At 40.3% G+C, this 25,154-nt stretch overlaps 1 protein-coding gene across 4 annotated transcripts in view; it reads left to right on the top strand.

Annotated features, from left to right (window-relative positions):
- Positions 1 to 25,154, top strand: part of MIPOL1 (mirror-image polydactyly 1) — a 192,761-nt gene that overhangs the window by 77,129 nt on the left and 90,478 nt on the right. For all 4 annotated transcript variants that reach the window (XM_083741529.1, XM_083741530.1, XM_083741531.1 and 1 more), the window contains one exon: positions 18,900 to 19,007. In XM_083741529.1, the coding sequence (XP_083597655.1) occupies positions 18,900 to 19,007 (108 nt within the window). The remainder of the gene's footprint in view (positions 1 to 18,899; positions 19,008 to 25,154) is intronic.

Here is a 25,154-nt window from a genome sequence, read left to right as displayed (position 1 = left end):
TGGCTGCGTTATTGGTGGATCGCTACCCTTAACTGCAGAAAAATATTTCTGTTCTTGGTTTGGATTTTCGTTTTGTTTTCATTTAGGAACCGAATTTACGAAACAGTACTTCTCCATTTACATTGCACAAGAAATAAGATTTCCACAAGAATTCATGAGACTGAATCCCATCTTTACTGTTCGGTTGTTGTTTTTTAAAAAAAGATAAATAGGCGACCATTGCCTGTGAAAGCATAAGCATTGTGGAGGTTTAGAGAAGGTTGGATTATGGTAGCTATGTGAAAGCCTCTTCTAGTTATAAGCATAAGTATCTGATTTAGGGTCAGATTGGATGGTGCCTTCTTTTCATATCCATCCCATATAGCTGGTGGCGTATGAGAGTCCGACAACCCTGCCGTCTTAGGATGCTTGTCGCAGTTCATTCCTGGATTTTACTTGAAATATCGGCTATGCAGAATGGGACTCAATGAGTTGGATTTTATGCACACAGGTCCTATTAACTCTTGAATAGTTTTCTCACTTGTGCATCTGATGACCGTGGAGGTGGGGCCAGTACCCTAGGAAGGTTGGTAGGCAAGGTGTATTCTTTCTTCCTACCATGCGTATGGGGTAGATGCAGGCACAAATGTAGTGTAGCCCAGTCCAGCCTGTAATATGGAGATAGGTAATACTCGAGCTGAAAACCTGCAATGACTTTCATGTGGGTCTTAGGTTCCTGCACAGTGCAGCATGTTTAACTAAAAGTGCATTTTATTATTCAATAGTTTCTTGACCCCCTGGTAGCTCTTCATGGGTTATTCAGTATAACCCCACCCTTCCCTTATTTGGAAACCAGCTGTACTTACTGTTTTCTTGCATGTACTGGATAAGTCCTATTGAGCGATTTACCCTGACCAGGAAATGGCTATTGAGTCACTTAGTATACATTAAAGCTATTACAAGTTTGTACTAGAACCTGCAGCCAAGGTAGCCTACTGTGGATCAAAGGATATATAACAGAGGCTACCTCCATGTGGCTACTATTGGTGACTTCTGCTCAGTTCTAGGCCCCGTGTAACCTTGGAAGTAATGCAGCTTTAACATTAGTTTAGGTTCAGCAGGCAATGAAATTAATAGTTGCTGTATAGTAATACAACTTGTGTGTCTTCTGTGAGCAAACAATTGTACTTTACTGTCTGCATTTGAACTAGCCTTTCAGGTGTAGTATGGCATCACATTGTTATATAATGCAGTTAAGTTTTTAATTAACCTATAATAAACATGTGGCTATGCATTTAAGGGTTTTTAATTAGATTTTCCTTCAAACTTTGCTCTGCTTGTGTTTTCTTGTTGGAATGGGTAGTGAAAATTCTGACAAGAGTCCCAGATATATGTGAGCACATTGTCTTAACAGAGCGATAGGCATTATCCTCACTGGGTTGAATGGTACATGTGTGTATAATCTGAGATCATTCACTAGATTGCTGAGCAAATATGCAAACTACTTTTTCTCTGTACGAAAACAAATAAAATGGTATAAACTCAAATATTTGATACTACTTTTCGTATGTATTTTCAAGTGAATAAAAAACAAACAACTAAAGCATAACTAAACATTGACAGCGGTCTTTCTTCTAACTCTTGGCCCCTTCAGAGAGGAAAACCCACCAACCATTTACTCTCATTTTCCAAGATTATATTTGTTAGCCAAGAGATAGGATATATATATATATATATATATCTTCTCTTTGCAGAGAAAACGGTTTGTGCATGAATGGGGGACAGAGCCTTCATTCAGACATCATACTAAACCATGGTTTATTATGCCAGGCTGTGTCTAGACAAAAACCACAGTTCAGCATGGCCTGAACCCTAAACTGCAGCTAATTTTAACCACGGTTTGTTTGAATCAAACCAGCTTTATAGTCCATACTTCGAAGTTGGCTTGATTCAAACAAATCAAACCATAGTTAATATTAATCACAATTTGTTGGGTCTGGGTGATACAGGGAGCTATGACCTATCAAAAATGGAGGCAAAAGCTTTTGAACATTTGCAACCACACAGGGAGTGTCCAAACGTAGGGGAAGGCCAGGTTCCTCCCCATCATCATAAACCGTTATTGGACATGACATTTGAACACATGTATCCCTCCCAGATTTGGAATTAATATACTTTGTTGGTGACTGTTCAGCAGGTTTGGGTGTGTAGGTGCATGAATGTGGAAGTCTTTGTATGTAAATGTCCTCAACTTGCCATTAACATATTTTCCTTCTGTTGAGCAGTGGTGTCTGAACATTTCAACTCTGATTAAATGTTAACAGCTTGGGTTCTTAATAAAAGTATTGCCAGTAGTGGGCAGTATGATGAAATACCTCAGAGCTGCTTCTGGACCTTTGCCATTTACACCTTCTGGACAGGAATGTTTAGCATGAGAGAGGCTTGGCAGCCGAAACTAGGTAACTGAGAAAGGGACAGTGAGTTTTCTCTTATATGTTTGGGGGCAGGGAGGAAGCTATTTTTAAGTTGCAAGAGGGGCTTTGAACGCTGGGTGTGATTTCTGTACTCTCTGCCTTTTATAGCTGTAATTATGGGTACAGTCTCGCAAAAGGGCCAAGGATGTAGAATTCATTGCTGTTGAAGAGAGAGAAAAAGGAATCATTTTATGGCCAGTGTGGCACTGTCTGTTTAATACTCGGCACTGAAGCAATAACGTAATTGGCAAGCAAACCTGGTTTTCCGGCTCTGAATAGTTTGATCACATCCTGCTCTGCAGGAACATGCTTATGACTGTTCATGAACAAAATTGGCACGCGCCCAATTGCTCATCTGAAACGAGCCAAAGGCCGTTTCTTCTGTTCGTGGCACCACTTGGCACAGGGCTTGCTGCTGTTCAATCGCCGGGAGCACAAAGATTTAGAAGCAGCACACTTGACTGCCCATCTTTATTGATTCCAGCTAGTCGTTGATAAATCAGTAAGCATCAATAGGCCTCATGAGCCTGCTTTAGAGCAGCCTTTTCTGCGCTTCAGTTTACCAAATGGAAGCACTCAAATCACTCTCTCCTTTTCCCCCCCTTTCCTTTTGCAACGCAGAAAGCATTCAAGCATTCTTGCCACAGGCGAGCAAACATTTCTCATGTAAGAACTACACCTGTGAGGTACAGCAAGGTGGTTTTTTTCCTTTTAAAAAAAGTTGTTAGATGCAAAAAAGGGTAAAAAAAAGAGAAAAAGAGTTTGCTTCATCTGGATTTAGGAATCTGTGTGTCCCACAATGCTGCATTACTGTTCTCGGAAATGGTTTTTTAAAAATGAAACATTAACCTTGTGTTGTTAAAACTCAGCATTTGAAAGGGTATTCTTGGGAGCCAGAACATTGTGGTGGTCAGAGCAGAAATAGCCAACAAGGTGCCCTTCAGATGTTGCAGACTACAATTTCCATAATCCTGTGCCATAATGTCCCTGCGTCAGGTTGATTGAAGTTCAGGTCTGCAACATACTGAGGGTATGATATTGGCTACCCCTGCAAGAGAGTTTCAGGCTACAGCTGTGGAAGTCACAGCTACAGCTGTGGAAGTCTTCAAATCTCCACTCAGCCATAAAGCCCTCTTGAGCATATAAGAAGAGTCTGTTGGATCAGGCCAATGCCTGTGGGAAACCTTTGAGTAACCTTTGGACAGTCCCTGTCTTTCAAACTAACTTAGCTCACATAGTCCAATATAACCTAGAGGAGTTGGATTCTTGCCAGTTCCTGTCTCCCATCCATGACCTAGACAAAATTGCGACATCAGTGTTTCTTGCAAGAAAATGTGCAGAATAATGTGCTGAGCAACATTATTGTTTACTGCTGATTTGTATACTGCCCTATACCCATCGATCTCAGGGTGGTTCACAGCATAAAATTACAATATCAAAACCACAAAATACATAAATTGTATACTATATTTATTATCTTATGAACCTATATCTAACTTAATTATAGCACTGCGATTAGACCAATGAAATACAGTATTGATATGAATAGTACTGAAATACTCTTGAGAGTCCCATGGACTGCAAGAAGATCAAACCTATCCATTCTGAAGGAAATCAGCCCTGAGTGCTCACTGGAAGGACAGATCGTGAAGCTGAGGCTCCAATACTTTGGCCACCTCATGAGAAGAGAAGACTCCCTGGAAAAGACCCTGATGCTGGGAAAGATTGAGGGCACAAAGAGAAGGGGATGACAGAGGATGAGATGGTTGGACAGTGTTCTCAAAGCTACCGGCATGAGTTTGACCAAACTGCGGGAAGCAGTGGAAGACAGGAGTGCCTGGCGTGCTCTGGTCCATGGGGTCACGAAGAGTCGGACACAACTAAACGACTAAACAACAACAACAAGTACTGAAATAAAAATATTTATTAGAAGAAGTCAATATGGACACAAATAAAACAGGGTGGACTAATCATGTTCAGGGTGTGACTTCTTGGCTCAAACAGAACTGCTCCTGGTTTGGGTGGATGTGTGTGTTGTGTGTGTCTGTATGTTCTACCCTAGGATCTCAACTGAAGTAATTCAGATTATATTCTATAAAGTTATTCCATTATACTGTAGCCTTAAAACTTTCTTTGCTAACTATGTGCATAAAATGACCAGTCATACTTATTCTGAAGATGAAAGAATATTGGCAATGATGATCTAGAATCCCATAAGGTTTTCTCTTGCTTATACTGCTAGATTTTAAAGGTAAAAAGAAATATGTATCCCTGAATAAGCAGTTGGCACATTTTAATGAATCTTCCATTTTGTGCCACATCTCTGCCCTGGAATGTCTATTATTTGTATTGTAAAATCACCTGTTGTGCTTGTTTAAACAAGGGTGTTGTGTAGAATTTACAAAATCCATGTCTGCCTGGTAGCTGAGGGCACAATTAAACCTATCTTTAATTACAAAGATTAATTAATTTTTAACGTGGAAGATTCATCTTCTTTCTAATACTTAAGGGCCGCTCCCCTTTTGAACATGACTCTAGGTAATGTCCCTAAATTTGCATGAGCGCTTGTTAGATTAATTGCTGTTTGACTCTTCTATCATAGTGCTAAGCTCTAAGTTCATACAGATCAGACTCCCTAACCACTTTTTGGAATGAATTTAAATATTTAACGTTAGCACCCTGAGAGGAAACATAAAATGGTTATGTATTACTGGTAGCTTGCTTTAGTAACATATATTGTTTTTAAAAAGCTTAATATGTTTAGCAGTAATATGCATGTAATGTTATAGCTCAAGGCATATGCGTTTTATTGTTGTTTCCTATTTCGTTTTATTGTTTTTCCTATTTCAGACTTCCCTAACCTGATGCCCACCATATATTTTGGACTACAATTCCCATCATCCCTGACTTTAGGCAGTGTAGGCTTGGGCTGACTGGATTTGTAGTCCAATATACTGGGAGGACACCAGGTTGGGGAATGCTGCTGTTTTCTGATTCAGCTCCTTGTGCATGCAGGCGCTCCAATGCCCATTCATAGTTCCTGTGCAACTGATCTTCCCATTTACTTAAATGGAAGTACCTCTGCTCATACAGAAGAACCTGCGATTTGAATCAATGGCAAATCCATCAAGCAGTGAAGATTGCATAATAATGAATCACCATTGAAAGTTGTGTATGCTTCCTCAATGCACACACAAATCACTTCCTGTATGTGAAAAGATTCAGTAAAGACTCGACTGGACTCCTCCAGTTGACTCACTGGTTAATTGAAGAATGAAAAAAAAAACATTTTCGGAGAATCCCCCTTTTTTCTTTCCTCATTTAAAATAGGTGGAGAAAGCACACTCGCAAGGACAGTTCCCCATGAACATTTCCTCATTGTGCTTGTTCATGGATCATGGAGCTGAATGACTCTTTGTTTTATATCTTCCAGTTTTGCTTTTTTTGTTGCATTCTGTACAGAGTGACATCATAAGAGGAAATGTGTTGAAAGCCATTTAATAATTGAGGAAGTGATACCTGGAGCTGAGGGGGCTTTTCCCTATACATTTCTGATTTCCACAAGTCCAAATAACTAAAAGGACATTAATTTTTTAATGTTCTTTATTACATATGTGCGTGTGTGTTTATGCAGTGCTTTTTTCTAAAAAAAATGTTTTGGGGGTACTCTCATTTTGACTCAAGAAAATCACCATTTTATAGTTCAAATTGGGAAAAATAAATACAGTAAATGGATGGAAGTACAAAGATTCACCAAATGTTTAGGGGTATACATACCCCCAGGAAAAAAAGCACTGGTGTTATGTATTACTTACAAATTTATACTTTTCAAAATGCCACCATATTGTCTACTCGTTTGAACATGAGATGAAAACTACAGTGGTACCTTGGGTTACATACGCTTCAGGTTACAGACTCCACTAACCCAGAAATAGTGCTTCAGGTTAAGAACTTGGCTTCAGGATGAGAACAGAAATCGTGCTCCGGCGGTGTGGCAGCAGCGCGAGGCCCCATTAGCTAAAGTGGTGCTTCAGGTTAAGAACAGTTTCAGGTTAAGAACGGACCTCCGGAATGAATTAAGTACTTAACCTGAGGTGCCACTGTACCTATAACAGTTAATTGTCTCCACTTTTTCTTTTAGAATCCTCATCTGTGTAAGTTTTTGGTTAAAAATAAATAAATTTGCTGCCATTAAACTGGCATGTGCAATTGAACAGGAGTAAAGCACTCAAGCTAGCATCTGAGCAGCTATGAGAGGATTATTTTTCCTTTTCCTTTGAATGGGAGCCCTCTATCTCATGTCACACCCTACTTTAAAACTCTCTTTGCTTCCAGAATAGGTTTTCCGTGTGACTTAGGAGTGAGGAGGCTGCTCTGTTGAGCAGCGTGTGTGCAAAGCTCCCATAGGTGGGCAGAACCTTGTGGTCCTACGGTTATTTGGAGTCAGTCTTTGTGCTGAGGCAGCATAACAAATTAGACTGCGCTCCCGTTCACATATACAGTGGTGCCTCGCAAGACGAAATTAATCCGTTCCGCGAGTCTCTTCATCTTGCGGTTTTTTCCATCTTGCGAAGCATGGCTATTAGTGGCTTAGTGGCTATTAACGGCTTAGCGGCTTTAAGAAAAAGGAAACAAACTCGCAAGAACTCGCAAGACGTTCCGTCTTGCGAAGCAAGCCCATAGGGGAAATTGTCTTGCGAAGCGACGCAAAAACCGAAAAACCCTTTAGTCTTGCGCATTTTTCGTTTTGCGAGGCATTCGTCTTGCGGGGCACCACTGTACATAGGAGTAAACCTTGTTGAAATCATTGGGCTTCTTTATCCAGTTGGTGATCTTGTGAAAGCTCAAGGACTTTTGGTTGAGCAGGGATGTCTGCTAATTGTAGGAGGTCAGCCAATTTTAGCTGAATCCACCCCCCCCCCCACACACACATCTCCAGTCCCCCCTGCAATTCTGTTTTGAAAGTTCCTCCAATCCTAGGCTCTAGTGACAGGCTGGTTATAGTGACTTCAGGGAGTGGCAGGAATCCTTTGAAGACATTTCTGCTGGATTCTGCTCAGAGGACCTTACCTCTTTCTCAGTAAACATGCTTAGCTCTGGATCTGCTAGACATTGGCAGTGATTGAGAAATATTTGTATCTCCCTGGTGTATAAAGACAGACCCTGGATTCAGGGTCTTGAAACAGGCCACTAGAAAGATTACACATTCTGAGCAGTACACCATTTTCTTGTAAAGCATTTAATTTATATTATTTATATTATTTCAGCTTTTCCGTTAAATTTTCTTCAAGTTTCAGTTTCTTGCAGCCTATCTACCATAAAGGCCTTTTGTAAGAATTTAAAGAATACGCGTTATACAACAAGGCCAGCAAGAAGAGATACTTAAGCAGTTTACAACTCAACTGAGAGTTCAATATATAAAAAAGGCAAGCAAATATGAAGTCACCTGCAAACTCCTGATCTGGAAAAGTAATAACTGAACGAAAAGATTAATAAATGATTTGGTAGTGACTATGGCACAGTGATCCACAATATTTGTTTCTTGAACTAATGTGTCGGTATTTTGCAAAGGATGAGAAACATTCCTGTCCTTTTGTGTTATAACTGCCAACTTAACATTTAGGCAATATTCTTGTTTGCATATGGATTTCAAGAAAATCCATTGAAGCTTATTTGAAAACCAACTCATTAGAATGACAGTTTGTTTACAGAATTTTGTTTTCCTGTCTGTCAACTTAAATTGGTGGCATTCAACCAAGCAAGAGTTACAGTTATGCAAAAAGACTGCCCCTCTTCGCAGCTCCTTCTGCAATAACTGAAGTTTCTTTTATTTCACTGCGGAGGAATCATTGGACAAAAAAGTGTTTGCTCTAAGTTACAGAAAAGCAGTATACTTTTTCCATGCTCAGAACCAATTGAGCTATGTGACACGTGCCACTCTGTCCCCTTATCCTAGATGTTTGGGTTGGGACTTTAGAAAGAGTGTGTTACACACGCTCTTATGACACTCTATTTATTATTCATTCGACATTCCCAAAACTGAACGTTTACCCTGAAAATAGGTTCATATGAGTTGCCAATGGATATATTATCATATCAATAATATTTAGTTTTTATAAATAATGTGCAGTCCCCTTCCCATCCACACTAGAACTAATTTGGTTTCTACATTTGGCGAAAAATAATCCTGGTTCAGATTGGATCTGGTGTTGTTTGATTGCTATGCAGGGAATACCTCCTCTGCTGACTCCCGGTGCTTTTTACACCTTCTTAGCTTGTTTTTCTTTATATAGAACGTGGATCCCGCCCTGCTCCTAATTATTATTATTATTATTATTATTATTATTATTATTATTATTATTATTATTTTCAAATTTTAAGCTTATGAATACACAGCTGAAATTGTGTGTATGGAAGCCTGGATCCATAGAAAAATCCTTTATGCCACTAACACGCAGGCACCACCAACTTCTTTGATTTTCTCTTCTACCTTTCTGCTGAGTGAGGAGGAATTAAAGAACCTTTTAATGAGGGTGAAAGAGGAGAGCGCAAAATATGGTTTGAAGCTCAACATCAAAAAAACGAAGATCATGGCCACTGGGCCCATCACCTCCTGGCAAATAGAAGGGGAAGAAATAAAGGCAGTGAGAGATTTTACTTTCTTGGGCTCCATGATCACTGCAGATGGTGACAGCAGTCACAAAATTAAAAGACGCCTGCTCCTTGGGAGAAAGGCGATGGCAAACCTAGACAGCATCTTAAAAAGCAGAGACATCACCTTGCCAACAAAGGTCCGTATAGGTAAAGCTATGGTTTTCGCAGTAGTGATGTATGGAAGTGAGAGCTGGACCATCAAGAAGGCTGATTGCCAAAGAATTGATGCTTTTGAACTATGGTGCTGGAGGAGACTCTTGAGAGTCCCATGGACTGCAAGAAGATCAAACGTATCCATTCTTAAGGAAATCAGCCCTGAGTGTTCACTGGAAGGACAGATCCTGAAGCTGAGGCTCCAATACTGGAAGGCATCTTGCTGGGCCAGAGTCAAAGGAAAAGAGCGCCTGCTCCTAATTATGTGGTTCTGAGGTAGTCAGCCTGGTGACTCCCATTTGTTGGACTACAACTCCTAATCATCTCATACCATTTCAGGTCCATGTGGCGTGAGGTTGACAGGGATTGGGGAAGTTGGACAACCAGCTGTAGTCCAGAAAAGCCTGGTGGGCACCACATTCCGAGGGCACCACCCTGAGTGGGCACATGACTTCCTAAGTGTTCAACAGACACACACACCCCACATTGCCTTCTCCTCACTTGCAGGTTCTGCTGGCTTCTGACCCAATCTGGCCACATCATGCCCAATTGGGGGCACTCGCCTTCCCTAGCAATCTTTGTTGTTCAGGGGTTCTTTGGGGACTATGTTGAAATTGCGGTGAAAATCAAATATGAACAATGCAGCCCCCTCAGAGGGAGGCTGTTGAAGCTTGTGCTGTTGCGATTGTTGTAAATTAATATATAAATAAATAAATAATAGTAGTAATGACACTATTGCCATTTTTTATTTCCAAATGCCTGAGACATACACAAAATAATTCGTTGTACAAATTCCACTATATCTACTGTCGTCAGAACCTTGGCCTTTGTCAAGCGAGATCCTTTACCAGCCGACAACTTGTACTCATCTAGTTGTTTGCAGGAAATGAACGCACCATCTTTGTGTGCTGCACTAATAGGAATTGCTGGGAACGTTCATAGTTCTGGCATGTACAAATCAGCACTCTGAACCTTTTTAAGCCCATTGTACTGCAGTGGGTGCCTATTGTTTGAACAACTGGACAAAGGTGCATTATCTCAGGTTTGTAAAGTGTGCTTGAGCATACTAATCTACTACCTTGAGTACTATTTATCATCTTACATGCTTTGTTTATAAATAATTTATTGGAATAAGAGGCATGAAATTAGAAAATTGAATGAATAATCGAGCCTCTGTGTAAAACAGAAGCCTCTTATTTATATATAAGGCACATTTAAAAATAAATAAATAAATAAATCCGGCAGGCTGAGTAAATTAAATTTTTTAAGTCAAGTGTGGAATCGCACACAAATGTCTGATCCAGATTAAAAAGCAATTAGAATTTTGTTCTGCTGAAAGAAGTTTGCTGGAAATAGGAGAGAAGGCCGAGAAAAATCAGGGGCAGGGAGGAGAAACAAGTTTAAAATAAAAATAAAAATGAATAAATGAAAATATGCACAAATGTGTTATCTACTCCAACCAAGTAGTTTTTGTCGCTCCAAAATTCCAGGGTGGCAATTCATACTCTTGTGGTTTTCCAGAAATAGCACAGAATTATGTGTCTTTTGAAAGTGCCATAACTATTGATTCAGTGTAAGGAAGTGAAATATACTGACTTCAGTATATCAAAAGACATTGGATTCTTATCTCATTATACATGACAAAGCCATTTTTCACCTTCTCACCCCTTGCTTTTTCCTGTAAGACCTATTGCAGTCGTTAAGAGTCGTCAACAGGCTCATCACAGCTATCTGCCAATCACCTATTCCCACCACCCTTCTGAGTAATACCCCTCCCCACCTTCTCACTATATAGAAGGGTCTGGTGACTTCTGTTTCAGTGTATCTGAAGAAGTGTGCATGCACACGAAAGCTCATACCAAGAACTAACTTAGTTGGTCTTTAACGTGCTACTGGAAGGAATTTTTTTTGTTTTGACTATGGCAGACCAACACGGCTACCTATCTGTAACTGACTTCAGTATATTTAGGTATATATGTGAACTTGGGTATGTAAAAAGGTAAAGGGACCCCTGACCATTAGGTCCAGTCATGACCGACTCTGGGGTTGCGGTGCTCATCTCACTTTATTGGCCGAGGGAGCCGGCGTACAGCTTCTGGGTCATGTGGCCAGCATGACTATGCCTCTTCTGACGAACCAGAGCAGCACATGGAAACGCCGTTTACCTTCCCACCGGAGCGGTACCTATTTATCTACTTGCACTTTGACGTGCTTTTGAACTGCTAGGTTGGCAGGAGCAGGGACCGAGCAACGGGAGCTCACCTTGTCGCAGGGATTTGAACCGCCGACCTTCTGATCGGCAAGTCCTGGGCTCTGTGGTTTAACCCACAGCAGGAAATCTGGTGCACAGGTACAAAACTGTGTCTGCTTTGTTTCTGCCCTGCTCCTGCAGCCTCCACAAACCAGAAAGCTAGCCATGGTTTGGTTTAGTGTTATGTGTGAAATTGGGCTTGTGGTTTGTCTCTCTCAAACAAACCGTGAGCACTACGTCAAAAACAAAACTTGATTTATAGCTCACGGTTTGTTTGGAGCAAGATAAATCGTGAGCCCAGGTTTGCACAGAAGGCTAAGCCAAACCACAATTTAGCTCCTGGTGGTGCGGCAGGGGCAAGGCAGAAGCAGAGTAACCGCAATATTCTTGCCATGTCCTAGCAAGCTTGCTCATTCATACTAAGCCGTAGTTCGGCTTATGTGTGAACCAGACAACTGTCGACTCTAATGTAATGGCCTGGATTTGCTGATGGAATGGGTCTTTCCTATCTGTTCTCCACACGATTGCTGCTCCTGAAGGTTGGGAGAGCCATCTGAATGGAATTGGGGGTGGAGGCTGCAACAAGAGGACAGAAATCAGCAGAAATTGGGAGGAGCAAGTGGTGTGAACCAAAGAGCGTTTTGAGTCATGCAGGGCGCAATCGGTTCTTAGCCAATACACTTTTCAACAGTTTGATTTCACTGGATGCAAAATGTCATCCTCATCTTATACTTTAGAACTGGTAGGTCAAGCATAGGCAAACTCGGCCCTCCAGATGTTTTGGGACTCCAGATGTTTCCCATCACCCCTAGCTAACAGGACCAGTGGTCAGGGATGATGGGAATTGTGGTCCCAAAACATCTGGAGGGCCGAGTTTGCCTGTGCCTGTGCCAGGTGAAGCAACGGAGCTGATACAAAAAGTCTGCTGAATAGGAATGGCTTATTCTGTGAGCATGATGCTCATTTCCCTCAGACATTTGCCTGAGAGTCATTGGGTGTTGATTGGTTATAAGGGACTGTTGTGTACATGCCTGCTCGAACCAGTCCGCAGAACTTTGTAGGACAACTGGTAATAAATTAATCCAGTAATTTACAAAAGCAGGACACCTATGTAAAACCTGAAATGGTGGTCCTTGTTTTTCTCCCATCAGAAATGACTCCCATGTGTCTTAGATTGGACTAGTTCCTTCTAAGGTCTCTAAATACTGGTGACATGTTTGAAGGCCCATCCCATTGGTTCATGCTGACTAGCTCTCCAGGAGTTTTTCCAGCCCTACCTGGGATTGAACCTTGAAATTGGCAGCATGCAAACCACATGCTCTTCCACTGCCCTTCCTCAAGAGATCTGCCAACTGCCGTCACAAAGTGTAATTTTCAAAAAAACATTGGACAAGTCAGAGGAGATATGATTGATAGTCGTATGTTGTGAACTACCTTGAGATCTATGGGTGAAGGGCAGTACACTGGTACCTCAGGTTAAGTACTTAATTCGTTCCAGAGGTCCATACTTAACCTGAAGCACCACTGTAGCTATTGGGGCCTCCTGCTGCTGCCGCACCACCGGAGCATGATTTCTGTTCTCATCTTGAAGCAAAGTTCTTAACCTGAAGCACTATTTTTGTGTTAGCAGAGTCTGTAGCCTGAAGCGTATGTAACCTGAAGCGTATATAACCCGAGGTAGCACTGTATACAAATTTCGCAAATAACGATAATAGCATGCATTCTTTGTTTCAGTTTGGTTCCTAATGTACTCATTGTTCCATGGTAACTTTATTTAGTAGCATTTTGCCTAAAAGTAGTAGTAGTAATAGTAGTAGTAGTAGTAGTAGTAGTAATTTATTGTTTGTACCCCGCCCATCTGGCTGGGTTTTCAGCCAGATGCCCTAATAAGATCATAAGCTCCAGTAACCTTCATGCAAATCAAATTAAATTGAGTGGGATTTGTGCTCCTCAAGAGTTGCATCTGAAATCTCACACACACACCCCAACATGGTTTAACAGAATTTTGCATTCCACATTTCTTCTTCCTGTTATGCATAAACTGATATTTATTAGGAGCAAGACAAATATACAGAGTTATCTTTGAGTTCATGACAGCTTCAAGCTCAGACTGGATTACAGCAGTGAGACAAGTAGTGTTTAATCAAACCTTTTATGGCTTCTGATTGGCAAGATGTTAGAGCCGCATTGCATTTTCCCCCAAGTTGAAATGTTAAATGTTTCTTTTCCTAATCAAATAATTTTTTTTCTAAAAATGCAGATGTTCCTGGGGTCTGACCTCTACCAAAGCTCTTTTTTCTTTCTTCCTTTCTTTCTTTCTTCCTTTCTTTCTTTCTTTCTTTCTTTCTTTCTTTCACTCTTCTGAAATCCAGGAGGTTTAAAACGGCTGGGCATTGTAAAAATAATCAGTTAAACACTCTTGTTGACCGCTTGCCAGAAGTGTAGAGGAAAGGCTTCACAGTTTTTTTAAATGAAAAAATAATAATAATTTAGAATTATGGCATAATTAAATAAATCTATCTAGACCATCATTTAGTGGAAGAAGAAACTAATTCTTTTAAATGGAAAAGAAAAGGATAAAATCAATTTAGATAAATACAAGTGTTTCCAAACATCTGCTGCTCAAAGTACATAACTCACATTGACACCAAAGGTTGGTTTGTGTTTTGACTGGAAGAGTTTGATATTATTTTTGTCTGCAAAGGAAGGAGTTGTGTAGCATCCAAGTGGTGAGATATTTGCCTCTCAAGCAATCATGATGAATTTGGGACAAGGGGGAGACTGTGTGTTTTTTGTTTTTTAAAAAAATCACAGTGAAAACTGCTTGCTTTCCTTGAGGAATCTTTGGATCGGAAACTGTCCTCATGTGCAGATCTTTCAAAAGAAAATAAAGAGAAGAACAGAATAATAAAACAGTTTTGAAATCTGTTAAACCACCTTTGTCTGGAACATGGAGTTTTATTCCAACATGTCAACCGAGTTTCAGTTTTGATTTTTGACTTTTTTTAAAGGAGGATGTACACTATTAAAATAAGTTTAAAAATAAGCTAGGATCAAAAGATCATCGATAAAAACAAGCTTTGAAATCAGCTGCTCGGTACACTGAATAAACGCTTCCTGTTTAGTAATCTCACTATCAGTAAACATAACTTGTCTCCTTCACCTTTGGCCTCAAACTGTCCAGGCTTAGTCTTGAGTCCCACTAGATCTGATGGGACCTTGGGCCAAATAGAGGGTCAATCCAGGCTCCCCTCCATGCAAGCCACTGGAAGAATGCTGGCAATAGATGAAGGTAGTCAATGGCTGGGAATCCTATAGACACAATAGGAAGTTTCATAGGAAACTGCCTCAGACTGTTACTCTATCTTCCTCCATATTGTCTACACTGACTGGCAATGTGTCTCCAGGGTTTCAGCCTCCAGAAATTCCCAGACCTACCTGGAGATGACGGATTGAATTCAAGGCATTCTGCAAGCAAAGCAGATGCTCTTCCACTTCTTTCCCCTGCCCAACCCCAGAATACTCCCCAAGTAGAGAATGGGGAGGGAAGGAAGCAACGTGGAACTGAATTGGGCCTGACTGTACAGAGGACTGCGGACTCAATCTCTTAACTATTTTACAATTCTGAAATTCCTTCACGGCCTAGGACCCTCGTACCTATGGGACTGCCTCTCCCGGTATGCCCCATGGAGGACCTTAAGGTCCATAAATAGCAACACCCTAGTGGTCCCAGGCCCTAAGGAAGTCAGATTAGCCTCAACCAGAGCCAGGGCCTTTTCAGCACTGGCCCCGGCCTGGTGGAACGCTCTGCCTCATGAGACCAGGGCCCTGCAGCATCTGATTTCTTTCCTCAGGGCCTGTAAGACAGAGTTGTTCCACCTAGCCTTTGACTTGGAATCAACTTGATCCCCTCCCCCTCTTTCCTTTCTCTTTCTGTGATGGAACTCCTATTTGGGGACTTCCCTGGCTTTTTTTCTGGCCCCCGTAGGACCAGTCTGGATAGTTGGCCTTGGTGAAGATTTGACGTTTTCATTCCCAAAAAGTTTTGATTTGAGTTTCTCTGAAATGAGGCTGTATTTTAATGTTGTATTTTAATCTTGTTTTTAAGTTGTGTTTTAATCAATTGTGTTTATACCTAGTGTTAGCCACCCTGATCCCGGTCTTGGCTGGGGAGGGCGGGGTATAAATAAAAATTATTATTATTATTGTACATGTACACTACTTTATGTCGTCTGCTCCCAACCTGAGTACAAAGACAAGAGCTTGTTTCCAACAGCATCATCCATACAAGGGTTTCTGCTTGTGCAGTGGAACTTCCTCTCCCTTTCGTCTCCTCTCCTCCCGTCATGTCCCCCACAACTCCATCCCCAAATCTGCTCCATGGGATTGGGGAAAACTCCATAAAAATTGGGAGGGGAGAAGACAGAGGGAAAGTGAACCAGACTGAGGCAAGGAAGAAGGGCTACCCCTATGCTATCCATATAAGTTATCAGGAATCAATATATTCATATATGCTCACACATAATCAGGGCTTACAGTATTTTATAATCCATTTTGAATCAAAGGGAAACTGTGCCTTAGCTAACTGCATACTGCTTGAAACAGCAAAATTAGGAGCCGACCTTTCCCCTACAAACATCCGTGTACCCTGGACATGGGGAAGACGTGAATCAGAGATTCTGGTACAAAATCCCCTCAGATACAGGCTAAATTAATCCACAGAACAGGAAGAGCAAAACCGCAAAATCTCCAAACTCCCTGTCCTGTCATAACTAGGGGAGAGGTTAGACAGAGCGTCACTGCAAGCATCGGAAAGCAGAACTAGAACTCAGTGCTTGACCAGGAGCTGGTAGCATGTCAAGAAGCTTGCTAATTGGCTAATTTTCGCTGACAATATCGTGACTGCCTCATGGTTGTCTCATGATCTATGATTTGCTGTGATCTGCTCAGGTATAAAGACCTCTGGATTTCTGTCAATCGGGGTCCCAGTTCCTTTTGGAAGAGATTCCAAACTGGGTCCTTATTGCCTGGCAATAAACTTCACCTTCTTATTCTCCATTGCTGAGTCTGCCTGATCCTTATTTAACACCAAGCGAGTACCTGCTTACGTTCACATGCTTCATTATGACTAAATCGGATGCAGCCCGTTATTTTCTGCATCTATCAACTACTTTCTCTTTCAAATATTATGGCCTAGTGAAATCCTGGTGCCGAGATATAAAAGCATAGCTTATTTTCTCCAAAGGTCAGTTGTTCTCTGGATTGTGTGAGGGAGAAAGTGAGATTCACCTTCCAAATCCTACTTCTGGGATTAGGCAAGGTTTTCTTATTTCTAATCTAAATAAATAAACAGCACCAAAACTCCACCAGAATGCATGCTAGATGTTTATAATATACTTCTGCCACAATAAGGAAAGCTGCTTGGTGATGTTGATACCAGGTTCAAGCTAACATTAAAGGACTTTTGTTTTCCAATTATGCCTATCCTATCAACCTGAATCTTCTAGATATTTGCATAGACAAGTTTTCTTACTGATCACTCTAGTTGCATCAATCCAGTTAGCATCTTGAGGAGCATTAAACTAATATTAAATGAAAGCTATCATTGTTCCAGTTCATTTCACTCTTAAACATATTTAAATTTCATTGATTTTAGTAGGACCTAAGCATTTGCTACTGTAGATTGGACTCTAGCCAGTCTGCACATCTGGATGTTGCTTATGAGAATAAATAGTTCAATATGGAAAATGTCTTATTTTCCACAAAAATCTGTTCTTTCTTATTGGCATTCTGTACCTGTTCTCTTCAGGAATTGCTTATATTGCAATTTTATTAATATTGTAACTTTGTTATTCATTGGAGAAAGACATTTGTGCTTATTCAGAGATTAATATATGTATGTAAAATCTCTCTGCAATAACATACCCCATGGGTGGTATCCAACTGTAGTATTTTGTTTGTGCGAATGAGCCTTACCTTTCCTCTCTTCTGTTTACACCCCTCCAGACGCGCACACACACACCCAGGAGGTTGTGAGGGCTATACAAAAAAAAGGAAGTTTTGTTATGCCCATTGGTACATTGTTGGGATTTGCCCCATGTACAGTGGTACCTCAGGTTAAGTACTTAATCCGTTCTGGAGGGCCGTACTTAACCTGAAACTGTTCTTAACCTGAAGCACCACTTTAGCTAATGGGGCCTCCTGCTGCTGCCGTGCCGCCGCCGCACGATTTCTGTTCTCATCCTGAAGCACTATTTCTGGGTTAGCAGAGTCTGTAACCTGAAGCGTCTGTAACCCGAGATACCACTGTATCTGTTAGCAATATTGCACTCCAAAATGAATTCTCCCAAAGTTTGGGGCACATTTCAGGAAATGTGTTTTTCAGTTGTCAAGTTTCACACTGCTGAGTGTGCAAATGTTATCATTTTCTTACTTTTCTTAACATTTTCTGGTATACAGTTGACTTTAGAGTGTTTATTTACAGATCTCCATGCTTTCAGAGGTTCCCTTTTATGTTTTGTGATTGTTCTCCAGCCTCCCTTATACACTTTATGGTTCTTTGGTCTTGAATTCTTTTGTCTTTATTTTGCCCTCCAAACCACCGTTTTACCCTTAAGCCAGGATAACTAGGAATTGCACCTCATGACCTTCTGGAAAGTTGGTTAGATGCCCATCCAATATGTCTTAGTTGTTTAATTCTTTGAAGCATGCTCCCTGTCGCACAAATAATTAACAATTCTGCTGCTTAGTACTAAACTCTAATTATTAATGCAAACACATGATGTTTATAGCTGTATCTTTAACTGGCATGAGATAGGGTGTGCAGTGTATAATCTGTTTTGTTTCACATTATTTTTAATAAGCAACGCATAACATTGTGGATGTAACTTCCAATTCAACATTTTACATGACAGCTTTACTTTCCCGTATATAAAATCATCTAAGTCAGAATGTAGACAAGTCTCTCTCTCTCTCTCTCTCTCTCTCTCTCTCTCTCTCTCTGTGTGTGTGTGTGTGTGTGTAACTATTTAATACCAAAATTGCTTCTCATTCTGACTTAGAATATTATTTTTTCTCAATAATTTATATGCCGTCTTTCAGATATGTTGTTTTAGTCATGGGAATTTGCATTTTTGCCTGTGAGTAATTATACCGTGAGAGAATGAATAAACCAAGATCTGTGCTATCTCATATGCTAGATCACAACATGTTTAAATGTGAAGTTTAAATCAATGCAATAATAATTATAATATAATATAATATAATATAATATAATATAATATAATATAATAATATTATGTTTTATTTGCATTAATTCATTTGGCTTGCTGGAGGAGAAAAGATCTGTCCCAGCTCCTTCACTTAATGGGATTCTTCCCTCGTTGCAGTGCAAACTGCTGGAGCAGGAGCTTCATCATATGAAAGAGCAGAACCAGACTTCTGCAAACAACACGAGACATCTGACTGCTGAAAACAATCAAGAACGTGCTCTGAAGGTAAATCTCCATTCCTTCTTGCAGGCAAATTAAGGTTGTAAGCCCTGGGTGCCAGCTTTCAGTGCTGCATATATCAGTTGTGTACATTTCGGCAGAAGTGAGCTTCGCTGTTTGCCAACAACCCCTTCTTTAAACACAGATACAGCACCCTTCTGTTATGGTATTATTTAGTGGTGTGTGTGCGCCTATGAGCACAACAAAATAAAAACAACATATTCTCCAAATTGACAGGCTGTGTTATGGTAACTAACGTTCAATTCACACCGGTTCGCTTCTGGCAGTATTCTAGCTCTATAGTGTTTGGGGGGAAATTGTCGCTGTTTGCCCAGCGGTAACTGTACAAAATGAATATTTCTAAAGAATGTCTGTTTGATATGCTTCAGGTAGTGTGTGCTGTATTAATAAGATTGTTGACCTATCCTAGTAGTGACCACATAGTTGATACTGATGTTTGCAAAAGGGTAGCTTGTGAGTCCTCTTTCCAGTTTCGGCGGGGGAAGTCTTGTCAGAAAGGATAAAAGGGAGAAAGAGATAAAAAGGAGGAGGAGGAAGAGAGAAGGAAAGAAGAGAAAGATAAAAGGCAGCAAAGTGGGAAGATTTGAGGAAATGATACTTTAGCTTTAGAAAGGGCATCTTATGTTGACACTGCATTTCCTTGCTAGACCCTCTTAGGAACCAAAAGGAGAAAACAGATTAAAATAATGTTTTTTAAAAATCCATGTTGTCCTTGCACCAAGCCAATGCATGCAGACAGAGGCTCTTACTTCAGGCAAGTGATGGGTAAAGGCTCACAGCAGGCAGGAGTCATGATTCAGGAGCAGGGCAAGAAGTTCAGAATTGGACAGAAGCCTGTCCCAACGTGTTTTCCTGCCAAGACAGGGTGTGGTGAGCTCACATGCAAGACTCTCTCACCTTGTAGGAATATCAGGGTTGCAAGCAGTACACTTGGTTGGAGTGGGTGGGTCTGATCCCATCTGTGAAGGTGGGGCCTGGTTCTGAGCAGCCAGGCTTCATACTCCAATTCAAACTCCAGTTCAGTTGCTGCCACCTTCTGTTCAACCTCCTCCACCCCCATCGGAGCCTGTTCTCGAGCCTGATCCCAGCAGCTCATGAGACATATATTTCTACATCATCCCAACATGTATAATAATGAAAAGAAAGAGAGATCTTTGTCTGGAGCCTACAGTTGTTTTATTACTTTAAACTTGTTCACATTTCCCACCCTTCTTCTTGTTAAGTTGGCTTGAGGATCAACATTTCTGTTGTCTATATTGATTAGTTCTGAAATGTGAAAACATTTGTCCCCGTTAGGGATGGAGAAGAAAACTGAACCCCATTCTATTTAAAAGCGAACCTGCCTAGTTCACACCTTCCAAAGCAATATGTAAACCGAAATGCAGCCATCCTCTGAAATTAGCACATCTCCAAATTTTCTGGTGCAGTTCACTGGTCAAACAGTATGTTAAAAAATGCATCTACTTGGGTAACGTGTGCATTAAATGCATATATTAGCAAAAATGATGCACACAAAAACACATGTGCAAAAATGTGCTATAGTAATTGCTTTGCAAAATTGTGTATATGAGCCAAAATTGTATACAATGTATATATTAGGAGGAATTAACAATAAAATGCTGGTAGATTTTCATGAGGACTTGAAAAAAAGGTTCTCCAATTTAAGATTGGAAAAATTAGAACCTGTGAGAAAACAGATTTGCCCATTCCTAGGCTCTATCAGCAAGTGGACTTGTGGCAACTCATGAAGCTAAGTATAGTCATAATTCATGGAATTTTCACAAAGCAGTAGATATAAAACCAATCCTTGTTTGTGTGTCATGGGTAGGCTCCAAAAGCACTTAGATGAGGGGGAAAATTAGGCTAACATGAAATCAAAAGTTATTCATCCCTGGATGTCCAAGGTGCTTTTTAGTTAGTTATTGTTTAATTATTTGAACCAAGCCGAGCATTTATCATTCCTGTCACACAGGGCTAAACTATAAAACTCCCATTCAGAACTGAATATTTGTGCCGGCGACACTAAAGTAACATTACTCAGAGTTGTCACATTTGAAACTTTGAAGTTACTGTGCCAAAGTAGTTGTTATTACCCACCCTATGCATTTTCACACTGTAAATGTTTTCATGTATTCCTGCAAGGTAGTTGAGTCATTCAGAGAGGAATACACAGTTTTCCTCTTTGGCAAAATTGTCCTGTTTACAATACATAATATTTGTCTCCACAAATATTCTTTTCAGTAAAGCTAAAACATTGTAATTGGCTTTTAAAAAGTGGACTCACGTTGAAGACATTTTTACAGCTATCTATTTCTCAATTAATCCCATTTATGAATCACTTTCTATGAAATGTCTCAAGGTGATTCAGCAATGAAAACATCAACAGTAGAAACATATGTAGCATAGAGCAGGTTCATATATAAAAACCATTTCAAATGTGCAAATACAGATTGGGATAAAATATGGTCTTAAAAGGCTTATTGAGAAAAGGAAGGTCTTTTGTAGGTGCTGAAATCATAATAGAAATGGCACCTGTCTGGTACATAAGAAGATGGTGTTCCAAAGGGTAGGGGCCACCACACTACCCTTTATATAATTATCCTAATTGTTTCCTTTGAGATTCATCTACTTCGTCCATGTTTCCAGCAACAGCAGGTATGTGCAGTAAATATTGTAGGTTTGTCGTAGATAGTACAACACAGACTGATTAGGATGACGTCTTACAATTCTTAATGTGATTGATATTATTTGCGGCATAGAAACCCAGAGGTTTCAGCAACATCAATTGTTGCAATCTCTGAATATGACAAATGTACCTTGCAGATCATGGAAAATCAGAAATCTCACTTTGCACAAATATCATGACTACTTTATAGAGGTGTCTGAAAATGGCCACATGCCTCATGTGACCCAGCTTCCAGAGATTCTATACTGCCTGAAAGCCAAAGTAGAAGAATTAGACAGGGCTAATCTTTCACAGGGCTAACTAGCCAAGTTGAATTGCCTCTTGGCTATTTCCCCGCTTCCCAAAAAGAAAAACTCACACGCTTTTTAGAAGTAGCATGCCACTTTGTGCGGTGAGATTTTGATTCGGATGATATTTACATATGTGGCTCTCTTTACACAAATAGTACTATTGACTCATTTGTATGAGTAATTTTAATTGTGTGCCTAAGTGTCCATTTCACTGGAGATGAAAGCACATCTTAGCAAGAGTATTCTTTCGCTTGTTACCAAAGACAAAAGGAGTGAGAGCACAGCAGCCTTTTTCTTTGTGGTTAAAAGAAGGAGACATTTGGTCAAGGAAAAAATATTTCCAGAAGCAAAATAGATTACATTTAAGTGGTGAGTTAATCCCAGTGTACATTGAGGCCTGAAGGGAGGGGGTTTAATATAAACGTTTAATAATACGTAGCTTGTTTAGTCCATATATGCACAATAATACTATTGTCCGGGAAAACATTTCAAATGAATAGGAGCAGCAGGTTTTGGGGGTTTTTTTTCTAGTCCTGCCCCAGGTTTGCTTGTTTTTGAAACATGAATCAAACATTTTAGATGCCTGGGATTCTTCAACACTATACAGAATGTTCAGATTTTAAAATTAAAAATGAAGGTGGGGTAGGGACAAGAAGATCGTTCCAAGCTCTTTAACTTTGCTTTTACTACTGCATCTCTGTAAGTAACCGATTTTGTAGCCAAAAGAGAGATGTCACACTACCAGAAATGTTAAGTTGTTGTCAAGCAATATGCTTTATTTTATGGGGGTGGGGCCGAATCATATGAAAAAGCTTTTGCTCTGGGGGACATGCTATTAATCTAAACCTGGGATGTAAGTCAAATATATATATAAATTGACATGGGTGAAATGTTAAATATCCTCTTTCCTTTAAAGTGGGATTGTTTTATAGAATCACAACAGACCCTCTTGTGACTCTCAAGACAGATCTGTGTTTCAGCACAATCATGTGTCTGCTCAGAAGCATGTCCCATTGAGTTTAAAGCAGCTTCCATCTACCTAGTTAAGCATGTACAGTGGTACCTTGGGTTACAGACACTTCAGGTTATAGACTCCGCTAACCCAGAAATAGCACCTCGGGTTAAGAACTTTGCTTCAGGATGAGAACAGAAAGCTTGCAGCAGCGGGAGGCCCCATTAGCTAAAGTGGTACCTCGGGTTAAGAACAGTTTCAGGTTAAGAACGGATGTCCAGAATCAATTAAGTTCTTAACCCGAGGTACCACTGTATAGGATTGCCGTACGAACATGAGTTTGACCAAACTGTGGGAGGCAGTGGAAGACTGGAGTGCCTGGCGTGCTCTGGTCCATGGGGTCACGAAGAGTCAGACACGACTAAACAACAACAGGATTGCAGTATTTGAAAGATTACAGCCTTAATAGTGTATGGTTTTTAGCTGCAGTATAACTGGGACTTTAATGGGGGGTCGCTTTAGAAGGGTGAACTGTACTTCTTAGGGCAAGTGTCAAAATAACCCTCCATTAGATTTTCCCATTCACCATTAGTGCATAACGATACATTGTTGTTTGTGCTCTAGTGAAATCTTATAAACGCTGGTTACATAAACCCTTCACCCCAAAAGCAAGCCTTAGGAAGCTCTAAATAGCAATGACCCATGCATGACCTCCTTATCTGAAAATGCCGTTCCACCTTCGGTCTGTAATAGACACTGAGGAGACATAGGTGGGGCAAAGCATATATAAATATTTCTAAGCCTCGTCTGTTTTCTAAAAAATAGTACCAGGGCCCCTTTACCTGATATAGCCTCTTTCTTTTGTGTGACTTGAAATTTGTAGATGTCATGAGCGAGTTCCCCACAAGAACTGAGACAAAAGCAGGGGAGGCCTTAATGCATTCTCAAGGCTGCCCACTAGCCTTGGCTCAAAAGATAATACATGTTTGCACTTTTCAATTTTTCTTTCAATCTTAATCTGAAGGATCTTCTTGACTGCAGTCCTGTGACCAATGAGGACATCAAAACAGATAGTTTCTCAAATCATGTATCTGTATAAATAGTTTTGCAAACTATTTTACCAAACTCCCTACCATAATAGTATCCAGGCCGGGAATTCTAAAAGAGGAATAACACCTGCAAATGCAGTGGCGATCCGTAAATGTACTTTAATTTTTGCAACTTTTTAATAGTTTTAACATTTAAGCATTGCTACAGAATTTAGGGTGTCCCCCCTTTTACTGGAAAAAGGAAACAATAAGGAAATTGATAAGTGTATGGTGGTGTGATTAGGCATGTGAGCCAGAAGTGAGAGCAATACTAAATGAAGAAATCTATTGCTTTTAAAATCCACGCTAGATAAATTATTGGCAGGGCTCTAATGTTTCTAGCTGTACAGTAGGTGAAAATTCAGCAAGAATAACTTCCATGTCATGAAAGCCCGCAAGAAGTAGGATGTTGCTGTTGCATATTCAGGGGTACTTGGTTAGACCTACTGGTCAGTTTGTCCCATCTAATACTTGAAAGTTTCATCCATGAGATTGGTCTACCTCTGATTCAGACATAATGGCAAACTTTGACATTACATATGAACCAACTCCAGGTGTCTGTGACAAAACATACCCGCCAGTAGCAGTGTAGATCAGTCTTCATTTCCAGTGGCTTTGAACTGTGTTGGAACAGTTGGAAATAAATACTTCTCCGCACATTGTTGCTGGCAGCTGCTTTTTGTAAGAACTTTATTGCTATGTTGTCCTGCTGAGTGCTGGCAGCCAACTAAGGATCCATACTGAAAGTATTTGCTTTACAGGTTCTACAAAGCCATTCTCAGACCCAGAACACATTGCAGAATACATTGCATGTGAGCAGCTTCCATGTGGCTTCATCCATGCTTTCCCATTATATGCATCATTTTATTTGTATACCGCCTTTCCGTAGCTAAAACCATGCTCAAGGCAGCTTACAGCATGGGGGAGAAACGGATAATTACAAATACAACAAAAGTAGTCGAAACAATAAATAAAATACATCAAAAAGTGCACAGACAATTTGAAGAATTCCACATTAAATAAGAGCTGAAAATAAAGATACCAAAAAAGGATATCAATTAGAGGAACAAATCTCCCCAAATAATACCACGAGCCGATAGTCTATTTAGTAGCGTC

The sequence above is a fragment of the Podarcis gaigeae genome (genome assembly GCF_964106915.1).
Source record: "Podarcis gaigeae genome assembly, chromosome: 1".
Taxonomy (NCBI): Eukaryota; Metazoa; Chordata; class Lepidosauria; order Squamata; family Lacertidae; genus Podarcis; species Podarcis gaigeae.
This window is presented reverse-complemented; position numbering and strand designations above follow the sequence as displayed.